The sequence below is a fragment of the Phyllobates terribilis genome, unplaced genomic scaffold, assembly GCF_046119375.1.
Source record: "Phyllobates terribilis strain yellow unplaced genomic scaffold, ASM4611937v1 Scaffold_12__6_contigs__length_324123572, whole genome shotgun sequence".
Classification (NCBI taxonomy): domain Eukaryota; kingdom Metazoa; phylum Chordata; class Amphibia; order Anura; family Dendrobatidae; genus Phyllobates; species Phyllobates terribilis.
Genome location: NW_027362772.1, coordinates 25,516,334 through 25,532,156, shown reverse-complemented (window position 1 = coordinate 25,532,156; position 15,823 = coordinate 25,516,334). Strand labels below are relative to the sequence as shown.

General features: G+C 49.6%; 1 protein-coding gene across 2 annotated transcripts; it reads left to right on the top strand.

Annotated features, from left to right (window-relative positions):
• The first annotated feature begins 1,258 nt into the window (after positions 1 to 1,258).
• COX6B1 (cytochrome c oxidase subunit 6B1) lies at positions 1,259 to 10,014 on the top strand. Of its 2 annotated transcripts, none has more exons than XM_073657579.1 (4): positions 1,259 to 1,415; positions 3,535 to 3,651; positions 7,534 to 7,634; positions 9,785 to 10,014. In XM_073657579.1, the coding sequence occupies exons 2-4, from the start codon at positions 3,543 to 3,545 to the stop codon at positions 9,836 to 9,838; spliced, it is 264 nt and encodes an 87-aa protein (XP_073513680.1). In that variant the 5' UTR covers positions 1,259 to 1,415; positions 3,535 to 3,542; the 3' UTR covers positions 9,839 to 10,014. The 2 variants fall into 2 exon arrangements, with proteins under 2 accessions (XP_073513680.1, XP_073513681.1); XM_073657580.1 differs by having other exon boundaries at positions 1,359 to 1,442.
• The last annotated feature ends 5,809 nt before the right edge of the window (positions 10,015 to 15,823 follow it).

Here is a 15,823-nt window from a genome sequence, read left to right as displayed (position 1 = left end):
GTATTATAGTAGTTATATTCTTGTAGATAGGGGCAGTATTATAGTAGTTATATTCTTGTACATAGGGGGCAGTATTATAGTAGTTATATTCTTGTACATAGGGGGCAGTATTATAGTAGTTATATTCTTGTACATAGGGGCTGTATTGTAGTAGTTATAGTCTTATACAGAGCAGCAGTATTATAGTAGTTATATTCTTGTACATAGGAGCAGTATTATAGTAGTTATATTCTTGTACATAGGGGGCAGTATTATAGTAGTTATATTCTTGTACATAGGAGCAGTATTATAGTAGTTATATTCTTGTACATAGGAGCAGTATTATAGTAGTTATATTCTTGTACATAGGGGGCAGTATTATAGTAGTTATATTCTTGTACATAGGGGGCAGTATTATAGTAGTTATATTCTTGTACATAGGGGCTGTATTGTAGTAGTTATAGTCTTATACAGAGCAGCAGTATTATAGTAGTTATATTCTTGTACATAGGAGCAGTATTATAGTAGTTATATTCTTGTACATAGGGGGCAGTATTATAGTAGTTATATTCTTGTACATAGGAGCAGTATTATAGTAGTTATATTCTTGTAGATAGGGGCAGTATTATAGTAGTTATATTCTTGTACATAGGGGGCAGTATTATAGTAGTTATATTCTTGTACATAGGGGGCAGTATTATAGTAGTTATATTCTTGTACATAGGGGCTGTATTGTAGTAGTTATAGTCTTATACAGAGCAGCAGTATTATAGTAGTTATATTCTTGTACATAGGAGCAGTATTATAGTAGTTATATTCTTGTACATAGGGGGCAGTATTATAGTAGTTATATTCTTGTACATAGGAGCAGTATTATAGTAGTTATATTCCTGTACATAGGAGCAGTATTATAGTAGTTATATTCTTGTACATAGGAGCAGTATTATAGTAGTTATATTCTTATACAGAGCAGCAGTATTATAGTAGTTATATTCTTGTACATAGGGGGCAGTATTATAGTCGGTAGGTATACGGGTTCCTCATCTTGCAGTGCGGTCACATACACTATATACACGTTTTACATCGTCTCCTCATCAGCACTGTCTCCTTCCGCCCTGTTACTGGTCTATGTGACGTTCTTCACGCACAAAATGGTGCCTAACAATCCGCCCTAGCAACAGCCAGTCAGCCAATCACACCGCCAGTCCTCTCTGTTTCTCGGCTTGTGGACGCGCCTTCTGTCTATAGAGCGCAGTTGCAGGTCACGTGATTATCCCGCGTCTCCCTCCCACACGTGACGTCCCTGCTCTCCTTACGTGCAGTTCGCAATGCCCTTTAGTGCCCTCAGAGCGGGTCACGTGTTTCCGGTAGAGAGCTGCACTTCCGGTCTGTGCGAGCTGTGACATTGAGGCGGGTGTGTGGACGGAGATTGTGAGGTGAGAGGACGGAGTGCGGGGTCTGGAGTAGGTGATGGTGGCGGCCGGGCCGGAGGTCTCTGGGGGGAGAGTTAGTGTAAATGTGAGGGAAATGATGTGGTTTACTGAGGTGGGCGCTGTGCTGAGCTGTTGTAGGAGACACAAGGTGACATGAGCCCATTGCAGGGGCCTCATAGTGCGCAGCCTCATTAACAGTGAGTTGTCATTGGAGTCTTTGAGGTTTTTTTTTTCCCCCCATCATTTTTATATATAAATATATTATTTTTTTTTTTTTTATGGTGGCCCGGCGTGGTGACTGGTGGCCCGGCATGAATCTGCTCCATTCATTCCCTATGGGGCTGCTGAATAAAGTGAGCGCAGCTCTGTAGTGAATGCTGTCAGTGGAGGCTGCTCTGACTAATAGGTTGGATGGGGAACTTCTACCCCCATCAGTGAGTCTCCTGGGGTGGCCTTTTCTGTGCCCGCGCCCCGGGGGTGGCCTGTGCTGCGCTTTCTGTGCCACCGCTCCGGGGGTGGCCTGCGCCCGATCCGCGGGGGTGGCCTGCGCCCGATCCGCGGGGGTGGCCTGCGCCCGATCCGCGGGGGTGGCCTGCGCCCGATCCGCGGGGGTGGCCTGCGTCCGCACTCCCCTGCTGCTGGTCGTAATTGCTGCTACCAGCCTCTTCTCCATCAGATGAAACCAGATGTCTGTTAATTAAAAAGTTTTTAAAAGGGAACATACTTTGGTGATTGATTTAAAAAAAAAAAAAAAAAATTCGGAATGATTTTTCCAACTTTAAAAATAAAGTTCCCCTTTTTCAGCTTGAAAAAAAAAATATTTGTGAAACCATAAACCTATTTCCCACTTGCTTTGAGCGCCGGCCCAGCAGTCAGTGCTCAAGAGCCTGTGAGCATTTCTGCTACACCCAGGCAATCAGATGATCGCAGATTCAAGAAAAAAAATTTTAAACTCTAAGTTTAAATCACTCCCCCCTTTCAAAATAAAACAATAAAAAAAAACTTATGCACACATTTGGTATCGCCACGTTCAGAATTGCACGAACTATCAATATATAAAAAGAATTAATCTGATCGGTAAACGGTGTAACGAGAAAAAAAAAAATCAAAACACCAGAATTACGTTTTTTTTTTTTTTTTTTTATCGCCTCGACAGTGCAATAAAATGTAATAACGGGCGATCTAAAAATTGCATCTACCCCAAAATGGTATCAATAAAAACATCAGATCGGCATGCAAACAAATAAGCCCTCACCCGGCCCCAGATCCCAAAAAATAAAGATGCTAAGAGTCTCTGAAAATGGCGACTTTTTTTTTTCTTAAATTTTTGGATTTTTTTTCACTACTCTTAAATAGGTTCTTTTTCTATGTTTGGTGTCTACGAACTCTAACTGACCTGGAAAATCATATTGCCTGGTCAGTTTTAGCATTCAGTCAACATGGTATAAAAAAAAAAAAAAAAAATCCACAAAACAAATGTGGAATTGCACTTTTTTTTTCGCAATTTCACTGCACTTTTAATTTTTTTTCCAGTACACAATATGGTAAATCCAGTGGTGTCATTTGCAAGTGCAACTTGTCCCACAAAGAAACAATCCCCACATGGCCATTTTGACAGAAAAATAAAAAAGTTATGGTTGTGGGAAGAAGGGAGGAAAAAACAAAAGCGATAAAAATCAAACTATATTAGTTGGAATCTCCATAATCTCACAGACGTGGGGAATCGCTCCGCCAATGGTTTACGCCTCAATGAGCCCTGAGAACGATGGCCGGATTGCATATTGTGGTCACCATTTAGTTGCATTCAGAAAGCTTTTTAAGTTTTTGTAGTTTGTCTCTTGAATGAAGGAGAGGAAAAAAACAACCCCAAAAGCACTGAAATGAATATTCACCTTCTCGGGATCGATGGGTTTCTACTTGGGGATCCTGCAGATATGACATTGTGATTGTTGATCAATTGTGTCCGATGGTTTAAAGTTGGTTAAAAAATTAAACAACTCCTTTAAGAATAATTATTGGATATTTCTCACAGAAGGGTGTTTGTATAATATATATTTAGTGCAAGACTGAATGAATCCCGCAAGATTATTATATACTTTCTCTCTTCTTTTCTTGCTTCCAGCAAGCAAAATGGCAGACGACAACATTCGCGCTAAGATTGAGAACTACAAAACTGCTCCTTTCGACGCCCGCTTTCCAAATCAAAACCAGACCAAACATTGTGTCCAGAACTATCTGGGTAAGAAAAGTGTCATAAATAGAAGTGATCTCTATTACTGATCCTGAGTTACAGCCTGTATTATACCCCAGAGCTGCACTCACTATTCTGCTGGTGCAGTCACTGTGTACATACATTACATTACTGATTCTGAGTTACATCCTGCATTATACTCCAGGGCTGCACTCACTATTCTGCTGGTGCAGTCACTGTGTACATACATTACGTTACATCCTGTATTATACTCCAGAGCTGCACTCACTATTCTGCTGGTGCAGTCACTGTGTACATACATTACATTACAGATCCTGAGTTACATCCTGTATTATACTCCAGAGCTGCACTCACTATTCTGCTGGTGCAGTCACTGTGTACATACATTACATTACTGATCCTGAGTTACATCCTGTATTATACTCCAGAGCGGCACTCACTATTCTTCTGGTACTGTCACGGTGTATATACATTTCTTACCCTGAATTATACTCCAGAGCTGCGCTCACTATTCTGCTGGTGCAGTCACTGTGTACATACATTACATTACTGATCCTGAGTTACCTCCTGTATTATACCCCTGAGCTGCACTCACTATTCTGCTGGTGCAGTCACTGTGTACATACATTACATTACTAATCCTGTACTGATCCTGAGTTACATCCTGTATTATACTCCAGAGCTGCACTCACTATTCTGCTGGTGCAGTCACTGTGTACATATATTACATTACTGATCCTGAGTTACATCTTGTATTATACTCCAGAGCTGCACTCATTATTCTGCTGGTGCAGTCACTGTGTACATACATTACATTACTGATCTTGAGTTACATCCTGTATTATACTCCAGAGCTGCACTCACTATTCTGCTGGTGCAGTCACCGTGTACATACATTACATTAATGATCCTGAGTTACATCCTGTATTATACTCCAGAGCTGCACTCACTATTCTGCTGGTGCAGTCACTGTGTACATACATTACTGATGCTGAGTTACATCCTGTATTATACTCCAGAGCTGCACTCACTATTCTGCTGGTGCAGTCACTGTGTACATACATTACATTACTGATCCTGAGTTACCTCCTGTATTATACCCCTGAGCTGCACTCACTATTCTGCTGGTGCAGTCACTGTGTACATACATTACATTACTGATCCTGAGTTACATCCTGTATTATACCCCAGAGCTGCACTCACTATTCTGCTGGTGCAGTCACCGTGTACATACATTACTGATGCTGAGTTACATCCTGTATTATACTCCAGAGCTGCACTCACTATTCTGCTGGTGCAGTCACTGTGTACATACAATACATTACTGATCCTGAGTTACCTCCTGTATTATACTCCAGAGCTGCGCTCACTATTCTGCTGGTGCAGTCACTGTGTACATACATTACATTACTGATCCTGAGTTACATCCTGTATTATACTCCAGAGCTGTGCTCACTATTCTGCTGGTGCAGTCACTGTGTACATACATTACTGATCCTGAGTTACATCCTGTATTATACTCCAGAGCTGCACTCACTATTCTGCTGGTGCAGTCACTGTGTACATACATTACTGATCCTGAGTTACATCCTGTATTATACTCCAGAGCTGCGCTCACTATTCTGCTGGTGCAGTCACTGTGTCCATACTTTACATTACTGATCCTGAGTTACCTCCTGTATTATACTCCAGAGCTGCACTCACTATTCTGCTGGTGCAGTCACTGTGTATATACATTACATTACTGATCCTAAGTTACATCCTGTATTATACTCCAGAGCTGCACTCACTATTCTGCTGGTGCAGTCACTGTGTACATACATTACATTACTGATCCTGAGTTACATCCTGTATTATACTCCAGAGCTGCACTCACTATTGTGCTGGTGCAGTCACTGTGTACATACATTACATTACTGATCCTGAGTTACATCCTGTATTATACTCCAGAGCTGCACTCACTATTCTGCTGGTGCAGTCACTGTGTACATACATTACTGATCCTGAGTTACACCCTGTATTATACTCCAGAGCTGCACTCACTATTCTGCTGGTGCAGTCACTGTGTACATACTTTACATTACTGATCCTGAGTTACATCCTGTATTATACTCCAGAGCTGCACTCACTATTCTGCTGGTGCAGTCACTGTGTATATACATTACATTACTGATCCTAAGTTACATCCTGTATTATACTCCAGAGCTGCACTCACTATTCTGCTGGTGCAGTCACTGTGTATATACATTACTGATCCTGAGTTACATCCTGTATTATACTCCAGAGCTGCACTCACTATTCTGCTGGTGCAGTCACTGTGTATATACATTACATTACTGATCCTAATTTACATCCTGTATTATACTCCAGAGCTGCACTCACTATTCTGCTGGTGCAGTCACTGCGTACATACATTACATTACTGATCCTGAGTTACATCCTGTATTATACTCCAGAGCTGCACTCACTATTCTGCTGGTGCAGTCACTGTGTACATACATTACATTACTGATCCTGAGTTACATCCTGTATTATAGTCCAGAGCTGCACTCACTATTCTGCTGGTGCAGTCACCGTGTACATACATTACATTAATGATCCTGAGTTACATCCTGTATTATACTCCAGAGCTGCACTCACTATTCTGCTGGTGCAGTCACTGTGTACATACATTACATTACTGATCCTGAGTTACATCCTGTATTATACTCCAGAGCTGCACTCACTATTGTGCTGGTGCAGTCACTGTGTACATACATTACATTACTGATCCTGAGTTACATCCTGTATTATACTCCAGAGCTGCACTCACTATTATGCTGGTGCAGTCACTGTGTACATACATTACATTACTGATCCTGAGTTACATCCTGTATTATACTCCAGAGCTGCACTCACTATTCTGCTGGTGCAGTCACTGTGTACATACATTACTGATCCTGAGTTACATCCTTTATTATAGTCCAGAGCTGCACTCACTATTCTGCTGGTGCAGTCACTGTGTACACACATTACATTACTGATCCTGAGTTACATCCTGTATTATACTCCAGAGCTGCACTCACTATTCTGCTGGTGCAGTCACTGTGTCCATACTTTACATTACTGATCCTGAGTTACATCCTGTATTATACTCCAGAGCTGCACTCACTATTCTGCTGGTGCAGTCACTGTGTACACACATTACATTACTGATCCTGAGTTACATCCTGTACTATACTCCAGAGCTGCACTCACTATTCTGCTGGTGCAGTCACCGTGTACATACATTACATTAATGATCCTGAGTTACATCCTGTATTATACTCCAGAGCTGCACTCGCTGTTCTGCTAGTGAAGTCACTGTGTAAATGCTGGGTCTTCTGTGACGTCCCCTCTGTACTGACATGTATAATTTCCCTCCGGCTGCTGGTAGTTTACTGTGGATTTTGCTGCGTCTCTAAAGGTTATTTATTAACCCCTGCTGTCTGTGCAGAGCTGCGCTCACACTATGGCCGTCGCTCAGATCCAGTTCTGCCTTCTCTGCAATAAATCTCCGGATTTTCTCAGCTCAGAATCGCACGTTATTATATTTGAGTCTCCAGCTTTGGTAAGACTACAACTCCCAGCATGCCCTGACAGACGTGGTGTCATCAGTGGTCAGCTCAAGTTTATTTTCCACCATAAATGTGGCATCAAACCGGAAATTATCACTGACTTTACAATTATCCGGCTGTGAAATCTGCAGCATTCGTTGCGATCACATGACTCGCACGCCTCCAGAAACGGGAGCTGCCTACTGGCTGAGAGGGATCATGTGACTGGAGTGGCTCATGCTCTCCTTCCAGCCTCCTGTGGGGTGTGAGTGGGTGTAACGTGCCCCCTGTGATTTCTCGGGATGTCGCCTCTTATCTGCTCGTTTCTTCTCAGATTATCATCGATGCCAGAAGTCTCTGAATGCGAAAGGGAAGGACCCGTACCCATGTGAGTGGTACCACCGCGTCTACTGCTCCATGTGCCCCAACTCCTGGGTAGGTGATGCCGGGTGCTTGCACGTATTACCTCCATGTACGGGCCGGGCAGCATTTTCCGCATGTCCAGTGAACGGCTGAGGGGGGAGGGGGGGCGCTTCGATGTAATGCGGGTGTCGTACATTTTTAATATCCTCTTTTACATACTGTAATTCTGTCATTTAAAGCTAGTTTTCCAGCTAATAAAGCAAACTTATATACAGTGCTAGCTAGCTAGAATAAATAAGATAGGTATCCTGTAGATATTTAATGTCACAAGCCCCCTACATACAATATGCCAGCACCCTTTATTGCCGTTCATGTGGCACTAAAGGCCGTTGAGCCTTTTAAATCCTATTAAATAAATTTATTTTTACAAAATGGCCTGTTCCCTTTATTTTTACTAACCAGCTGAGGGAAAGCAGACAGCTGGGGGGCTGGTGTTGTTATTCTGGGAAGGGGCCAATATCAATAAAGGTTTCCAGCCTATTAATAGCTCACAGCTGTTTGCGTAGCTTTTACTGGTTATTAAAAAGAGGGGACACCAAAAAAATGATGTGAGGTTCCCCCTATTTTTTTTAATAACCAGCAAAGGCTAAACAAACAGCTGCGGGCTGATATTAGTTGGCTGGGAAGGGCCATGGATATTGGCCGCCTCCCAGACTAATAACACCAGCCCTCAGCCGTCCTAGAAATGGCTCATCCTTTAGATGCGCCAATTCTGGTGCTTACCCTCTTAAGTGGGGTAATAGTATTGGGGTTGATATCAGCTTTGTATTGGCAGCTTACATATAGCCCAGAGGTTAGTAATGGAGAGTTGTCTATCAGATACCCCCACTACTAACCACATAGTCAAAAGTAATAAAGACACAAAGAGAGAAAAGTCCTTTAAGAAAATCTCTCCCCTAATTTACCCATTTAATACCATACAAATCAAAGTTCTATTCCCCTGTCGGCCGTAAATCCATAATAAGTAGGTCCCACGACGATCCCCACTCTGCTACATCCGGATGGTGTGGTGAGCGGTGACATTAGTAAGGTTACTGCAGTTCAGCGCAGGCTAGTTCACACAGAAGTTACCGTGAGAACCGCTGACTGTGACCGGCGGTAACCTTACTGACGTCACTGCAGCCGGGTTCTCGAGGTACTCGCTGTGTTCCGGTACCCGTGTTGAGCGGTCACATTATTGATGTCACCGCTTACCACACCGTCCGGATGTAGCAGAGTTTTGGATCGTCGTGGGGCAGCATCATTATGGATTTACGGCCAACAGGGGAATATAACTTTGATTTCTATGGTAATAAATGGTTAAATGAGAGTAATTGTTGAGGAGTCATTTTCCTAAAGGACTTTTCGCTGTATATTTCTTTATTACTGTTGACCATTGGGGACCTGATAGACGCCTCTCCATTACTAACCTCTGGGCTTAATGTCAGCGGACATAAAACAGCTGACATCAACCCCTGAATCATGACCCCACTTGCCAACACACCAGGGCAAGCGAGAACGGAGGTTAAGCACCAGAACTAGCTCATCTAATAGATGAGACATTTCTAGGGTGGCTATTACTTTGGGAGGGGGCCAGTATCCATGGCCCCTTCCCAGCCTATTCATATCACCCCGCAGCTGTCTGTTTAGCCTTTGCTGGTTATTTAAAAATAGGAGGTACTCCCACATTTACCCCCCCTTTTAATAACCAGTAAAGGCTAAGCGGACAGCAGTGAGCTGATATTAATAGGCCTGGAACCTTTATGGATACTGGCCCCTTCCCAGAATAATAACACCAGCCTTCCAGCTGTTTGCTTTTCCCCAGCTGGCTAATAAAAGTATGGGGGACCCAATGTCATATATATTTTTTTTCATTTACTTTTATATTTATTAGCTAAATACATGTACAGTATTACACACACACTGCACTAATTATCTCACTCGCCTCTTTCTATCTATTCTATCGTGATGGTTGTTGCTGTTAATTTCTAATGAGGTGTGTGTAAAAAATCGGACGGCCCACGCGTGTGACGTGCGTTGTTTTTTTTCCCCCTCATTCCTTGACTTGCATTGCCAAGTCTCGTCCATTAGACTTGGCCACTCGCATGCCGCAATTTATTTATTTATTGGTAAATCCTGGTCTGTCCATCCTGCGGGCGTCGCTCATGTCTCCTGTCCTGTAGGTGGAGAAGTGGGACGAGCAGAGGGAAGCCGGCACCTACCCCGGGAAGATCTAAAGCCGCGTCTTCTTTGAATTGGACTCGTCTTGATTCCACTTATCCGGAGTCGCCTGAATCCCGACCCGTCGGCTGGAAATCGTCCACGTGAATCCGACCGCCCCGTGCTGCTCAACGTTGGAGAATGTCTAGTACATTTATTTCTATGTCCAAAAAATAAAAACCTCAAAGTATCAGACTGTGTTTGCCGACTTCTTGCTGCATGTAGTTGTGTTGGCCCGAACCTCGCTGCTCGTGCTCCTGATGAGGAATATCAGACCAGGGGAGGGTGTGACGCCTCAGTAATCACAACGGCTGCAGCAAATGTTATATATTAAATATTTATTGGAGGCGAGCAACCCAGGAGGAACAGGCAAATGTATAGTCCCAGTGCATTGATAGAGGCGCCTCGTGGGAATACTAGAGGCCGACGTAGTGCTCTACTGCCACCTTGTGGGCATTCTCTGAGCTGCAGCACAATTGAAAATTTTATTTCTACTTGTGCACATTGCCTCGATGGTTATAGTTTTACATGTTGTATGCGATAATGTCCACTTAGTTACTGTGTTAGGCCAGTGCTATATAGAGACAAGTTCCAGATCCCTATGATCATCATTGGCATCGTTCCCCCATAGGGCCCTAGTGGTGGTAAAACCGACCTGGCTTCAAAAGTCACTTATCCTTATGCAAACCCCAACCCCCAGGGATGTAGGGGAGGATGTTCTGATGGATAGTTCGTGAAATAACACTGCATAAATAAAAAAGGGGAGATTAATGAGTGATCCAGAGAGGCCGCATGTCCAATGAACGGATGAGGGGGGCGCACAGTGGACGGCAGTCGTACGCTACAGCTGACTCTCCAGTCACAACTGCTTAACCCTTTAGATGCTGCGGGGCTGCACAGAGGATGGGATCTTCTCACCTAAGCGCCTCTAATGATGCAAATGTGCATCATGTGATGACAACTGATGGCTTATGTAACCGGAGGCCTCACATTGCTTCTCAGGTCCGGCATCTAGCAGGGCCTAATAGGCCTTGTACATAGTCTTATATACCGTATTTTTATTTTTATTTTTTTTGGACTAGAAGACTCCTTTTTTAACAAGAAAAGCTCTTGTTAAAAAGTTTGTGCGTCTTCTAGACCGGAGGCAGCTTCCTGTGATGGAGGAGAACACTGACCGCGTCCGTCCAGGTCAGAAAGAGCTGCGCCCTCTCCTCTTGTCTGACACTGATCGATGTGATCGGTGCAGAGCAGGAGAGGAGGCTGCCAGAACTGAATGGAGGGTGCAGAGGCTGAGCAGCTGCAGGACCTTCTGCTCCAGTAATTACAGGACCATTCAGGTCTTAACTGATCACAGGACTTGAAAAATACTTGCAGCAGAGCTGTGTGTGTGTGTGTGTATGGGCGTGGGGCAGAGGTGTGTGTATGGGCGTGGGGCAGAGGTGTGTGTATGGGCGTGGGGCAGAGGTGTGTGTATGGGCGTGGGGCAGAGGTGTGTGTATGGGCGTGGGGCAGAGGTGTGTGTATGGGCGTGGGGCAGAGGTGTGTGTATGGGCGTGGGGCAGAGGTGTGTGTATGGGCGTGGGGCAGAGGTGTGTGTATGGGCGTGGGGCAGAGGTGTGTGTATGGGCGTGGGGCAGAGGTGTGTGTATGGGCGTGGGGCAGAGGTGTGTGTATGGGCGTGGGGCAGAGGTGTGTGTATGGGCGTGGGGCAGAGGTGTGTGTATGGGCGTGGGGCAGAGGTGTGTGTATGGGCGTGGGGCAGAGGTGTGTGTGTGTGGGCGTGGGGCAGAGGTGTGTGTGTGGGCGTGGGGCAGAGGTGTGTGTGTGTGTGGGCGTGGGGCAGAGGTGTGTGTGGGCGTGGGGCAGAGGTGTGTGTGGGCGTGGGGCAGAGGTGTGTGTGGGCGTGGGGCAGAGGTGTGTGTGTGTGTGTGGGCGTGGGGCAGAGGTGTGTGTGTGTGTGTGGGCGTGGGGCAGAGGTGTGTGTGTGTGTGGGCGTGGGGCAGAGGTGTGTGTGTGTGTGGGCGTGGGGCAGAGGTGTGTGTGTGTGTGGGCGTGGGGCAGAGGTGTGTGTGTGTGTGTGGGCGTGGGGCAGAGGTGTGTGTGTGTGTGGGCGTGGGGCAGAGGTGTGGGCGTGGGGCAGAGGTGTGGGCGTGGGGCAGAGGTGTGTGTGTGTGTGGGCGTGGGGCAGAGGTGTGTGTGTGTGTGTGTGTGTGTGTGTGTGGGCGTGGGGCAGAGGTGTGTGTGTGTGTGTGTGTGTGGGCGTGGGGCAGAGGTGTGTGTGTGTGTGTGGGCGTGGGGCAGAGGTGTGTGTGTGTGTGTGGGCGTGGGGCAGAGGTGTGTGTGTGTGTGGGCGTGGGGCAGAGGTGTGTGTGTGTGTGGGCGTGGGGCAGAGGTGTGTGTGTGTGTGGGCGTGGGGCAGAGGTGTGTGTGTGTGTGTGGGCGTGGGGCAGAGGTGTGTGTGTGTGTGGGCGTGGGGCAGAGGTGTGGGCGTGGGGCAGAGGTGTGGGCGTGGGGCAGAGGTGTGGGCGTGGGGCAGAGGTGTGTGTGTGTGTGGGCGTGGGGCAGAGGTGTGTGTGTGTGTGTGTGTGTGTGTGTGTGGGCGTGGGGCAGAGGTGTGTGTGTGTGTGTGTGTGTGGGCGTGGGGCAGAGGTGTGTGTGTGTGTGTGTGTGTGTGTGGGCGTGGGGCAGAGGTGTGTGTGTGTGGGCGTGGGGCAGAGGTGTGTGTGTGTATGGGCGTGGGGCAGAGGTGTGTGTGTGTGTGTGTGGGCGTGGGGCAGAGGTGTGTGTGTGTGTGTGTGTGTGGGCGTGGGGCAGAGGTGTGTGTGTGTGTGGGCGTGGGGCAGAGGTGTGTGTGTGTGTGGGCGTGGGGCAGAGGTGTGTGTGTGTGTGGGCGTGGGGCAGAGGTGTGTGTGTGTGTGGGCGTGGGGCAGAGGTGTGTGTGTGTGTGGGCGTGGGGCAGAGGTGTGTGTGTGTGTGGGCGTGGGGCAGAGGTGTGTGTGTGTGTGGGCGTGGGGCAGAGGTGTGTGTGTGTGTGGGCGTGGGGCAGAGGTGTGTGTGTGGGCGTGGGGCAGAGGTGTGTGTGTGGGCGTGGGGCAGAGGTGTGTGTGTGTGTGGGCGTGGGGCAGAGGTGTGGGCGTGGGGCAGAGGTGTGGGCGTGGGGCAGAGGTGTGTGTGTGGGCGTGGGGCAGAGGTGTGTGTGTGGGCGTGGGGCAGAGGTGTGTGTGTGTGTGTGGGCGTGGGGCAGAGGTGTGTGTGTGTGTGTATGGGCGTGGGGCAGAGGTGTGTGTGTATGGGCGTGGGGCAGAGGTGTGTGTGTGTGTGTGTATGGGCGTGGGGCAGAGGTGTGTGTGTGTGTGTGTATGGGCGTGGGGCAGAGGTGTGTGTGTGTGTGTGTGTATGGGCGTGGGGCAGAGGTGTGTGTGTGTGTGTGTGTGTATGGGCGTGGGGCAGAGGTGTGTGTGTGTGTGTATGGGCGTGGGGCAGAGGTGTGTGTGTGTGTGTGTATGGGCGTGGGGCAGAGGTGTGTGTGTGTGTGTGTATGGGCGTGGGGCAGAGGTGTGTGTGTGTGTGTGTATGGGCGTGGGGCAGAGGTGTGTGTGTGTGTGTGTATGGGCGTGGGGCAGAGGTGTGTGTGTGTGTGTGTATGGGCGTGGGGCAGAGGTGTGTGTGTGTGTGTATGGGCGTGGGGCAGAGGTGTGTGTGTGTGTGTATGGGCGTGGGGCAGAGGTGTGTGTGTGTGTGTATGGGCGTGGGGCAGAGGTGTGTGTGTGTGTGTATGGGCGTGGGGCAGAGGTGTGTGTGTGTATGGGCGTGCGGCAGCTCCAGCTGCGTGTGTGTGTGTATGGGCGTGCGGCAGAGCCAGCTGCGTGTGTGTGTATGGGTGTGCGGCAGAGCCAGCTGCGTGTGTGTATGGGCGTGCGGCAGAGCCAGCTGCGTGTGTGTATGGGCGTGCGGCAGAGCCAGCTGCGTGTGTGTATGGGCGTGCGGCAGAGCCAGCTGCGTGTGTGTGTATGGGCGTGCGGCAGAGCCAGCTGCGTGTGTGTGTATGGGCGTGCGGCAGAGCCAGCTGCGTGTGTGTGTGTATGGGCGTGCGGCAGAGCCAGCTGCGTGTGTGTGTGTGTATGGGCGTGCGGCAGAGCCAGCTGCGTGTGTGTGTATGGGCGTGCGGCAGAGCCAGCTGCGTGTGTGTGTGTGTATGGGCGTGCGGCAGAGCCAGCTGCTTGTATGGGCGTGCGGCAGAGCCAGCTGCGTGTGTGTATGGGCGTGCGGCAGAGCCAGCTGCGTGTGTGTACGGGCGTGCGGCAGAGCCAGCTGCGTGTGTGTATGGGCGTGCGGCAGAGTCAGCTGCGTGTGTGTATGGGCGTGCGGCAGAGCCAGCTGCGTGTGTGTGTGTGTGTGTGTGTATGGGCGTGCGGCAGAGCCAGCTGCGTGTGTGTGTGTGTGTGTGTGTGTGTGTATGGGCGTGCGGCAGAGCCAGCTGCGTGTGTGTGTATGGGCGTGCGGCAGAGCCAGCTGCGTGTGTGTGTATGGGCGTGCGGCAGAGCCAGCTGCGTGTGTGTATGGGCGTGCGGCAGAGCCAGCTGCGTGTGTGTATGGGCGTGCGGCAGAGCCAGCTGCGTGTGTGTATGGGCGTGCGGCAGAGCCAGCTGCGTGTGTATGGGCGTGCGGCAGAGCCAGCTGCGTGTGTGTGCGTGTGTGTATGGGCGTGCGGCAGAGCCAGCTGCGTGTGTGTGTATGGGCGTGCGGCAGAGCCAGCTGCGTGTGTGTGTATGGGCGTGCGGCAGAGCCAGCTGCGTGTGTGTGTATGGGCGTGCGGCAGAGCCAGCTGCGTGTGTGTATGGGCGTGCGGCAGAGCCAGCTGCGTGTGTGTGTGTGTGTATGGGTGTGCGGCAGAGCCAGCTGCGTGTGTGTATGGGCGTGCGGCAGAGCCAGCTGCTTGTGTGTGTATGGGCGTGCGGCAGAGCCAGCTGCTTGTGTGTGTGTATGGGCGTGCGGCAGAGCCAGCTGCTTGTGTGTGTGTATGGGCGTGCGGCAGAGCCAGCTGCGTGTGTGTGTGTGTGTGTGTATGGGCGTGCGGCAGAGCCAGCTGCGTGTGTGTGTGTGTGTGTATGGGCGTGCGGCAGAGCCAGCTGCGTGTGTGTGTGTGTGTGTGTGTATGGGCGTGCGGCAGAGCCAGCTGCGTGTGTGTATGGGCGTGCGGCAGAGCCAGCTGCGTGTGTGTGTGTATGGGCGTGCGGCAGAGCCAGCTGCGTGTGTGTGTGTGTGTGTATGGGCGTGCGGCAGAGCCAGCTGCGTGTGTGTGTGTATGGGCGTGCGGCAGCGCCAGCTGCGTGTGTGTGTATGGGCGTGCGGCAGAGCCAGCTGCGTGTATGGGCGTGCGGCAGAGCCAGCTGCGTGTATGGGCGTGCGGCAGAGCCAGCTGCGTGTATGGGCGTGCGGCAGAGCCAGCTGCGTGTGTGTGTATGGGCGTGCGGCAGAGCCAGCTGCGTGTGTGTGTATGGGCGTGCGGCAGCGCCAGCTGCGTGTGTGTGTATGGGCGTGCGGCAGAGCCAGCTGCGTGTGTGTGTGTGTATGGGCGTGCGGCAGAGCCAGCTGCGTGTGTGTGTGTGTATGGGCGTGCGGCAGAGCCAGCTGCTTGTGTGTGTATGGGCGTGCGGCAGAGCCAGCTGCTTGTGTGTGTATGGGCGTGCGGCAGAGCCAGCTGCTTGTGTGTGTATGGGCGTGCGGCAGAGCCAGCTGCTTGTGTGTGTATGGGCGTGCGGCAGAGCCAGCTGCTTGTGTGTGTATGGGCGTGCGGCAGAGCCAGCTGCTTGTGTGTGTATGGGCGTGCGGCAGAGCCAGCTGCGTGTGTGTGTATGGGCGTGCGGCAGAGCCAGCTGCGTGTGTGTGTGTGTGTGTGTATGGGCGTGCGGCAGAGCCAGCTGCGTGTGTGTGTGTGTGTATGGGCGTGCGGCAGAGCCAGCTGCGTGTGTGTGTGTATGGGCGTGCGGCAGAGCCAGCTG

Coding starts and splice junctions, on each gene's coding strand:
- COX6B1 (XM_073657579.1), top strand. CDS start 3,543: ATGGCAGACGACAACATTCGCGCTAAGATTGAGAACTACAAAACTGCT. Junction 3,652..7,533: donor TTGTGTCCAGAACTATCTGG/GTAAGAAAAGTG, acceptor GTTTCTTCTCAG/ATTATCATCGATGCCAGAAG. Junction 7,635..9,784: donor CCATGTGCCCCAACTCCTGG/GTAGGTGATGCC, acceptor CCTGTCCTGTAG/GTGGAGAAGTGGGACGAGCA.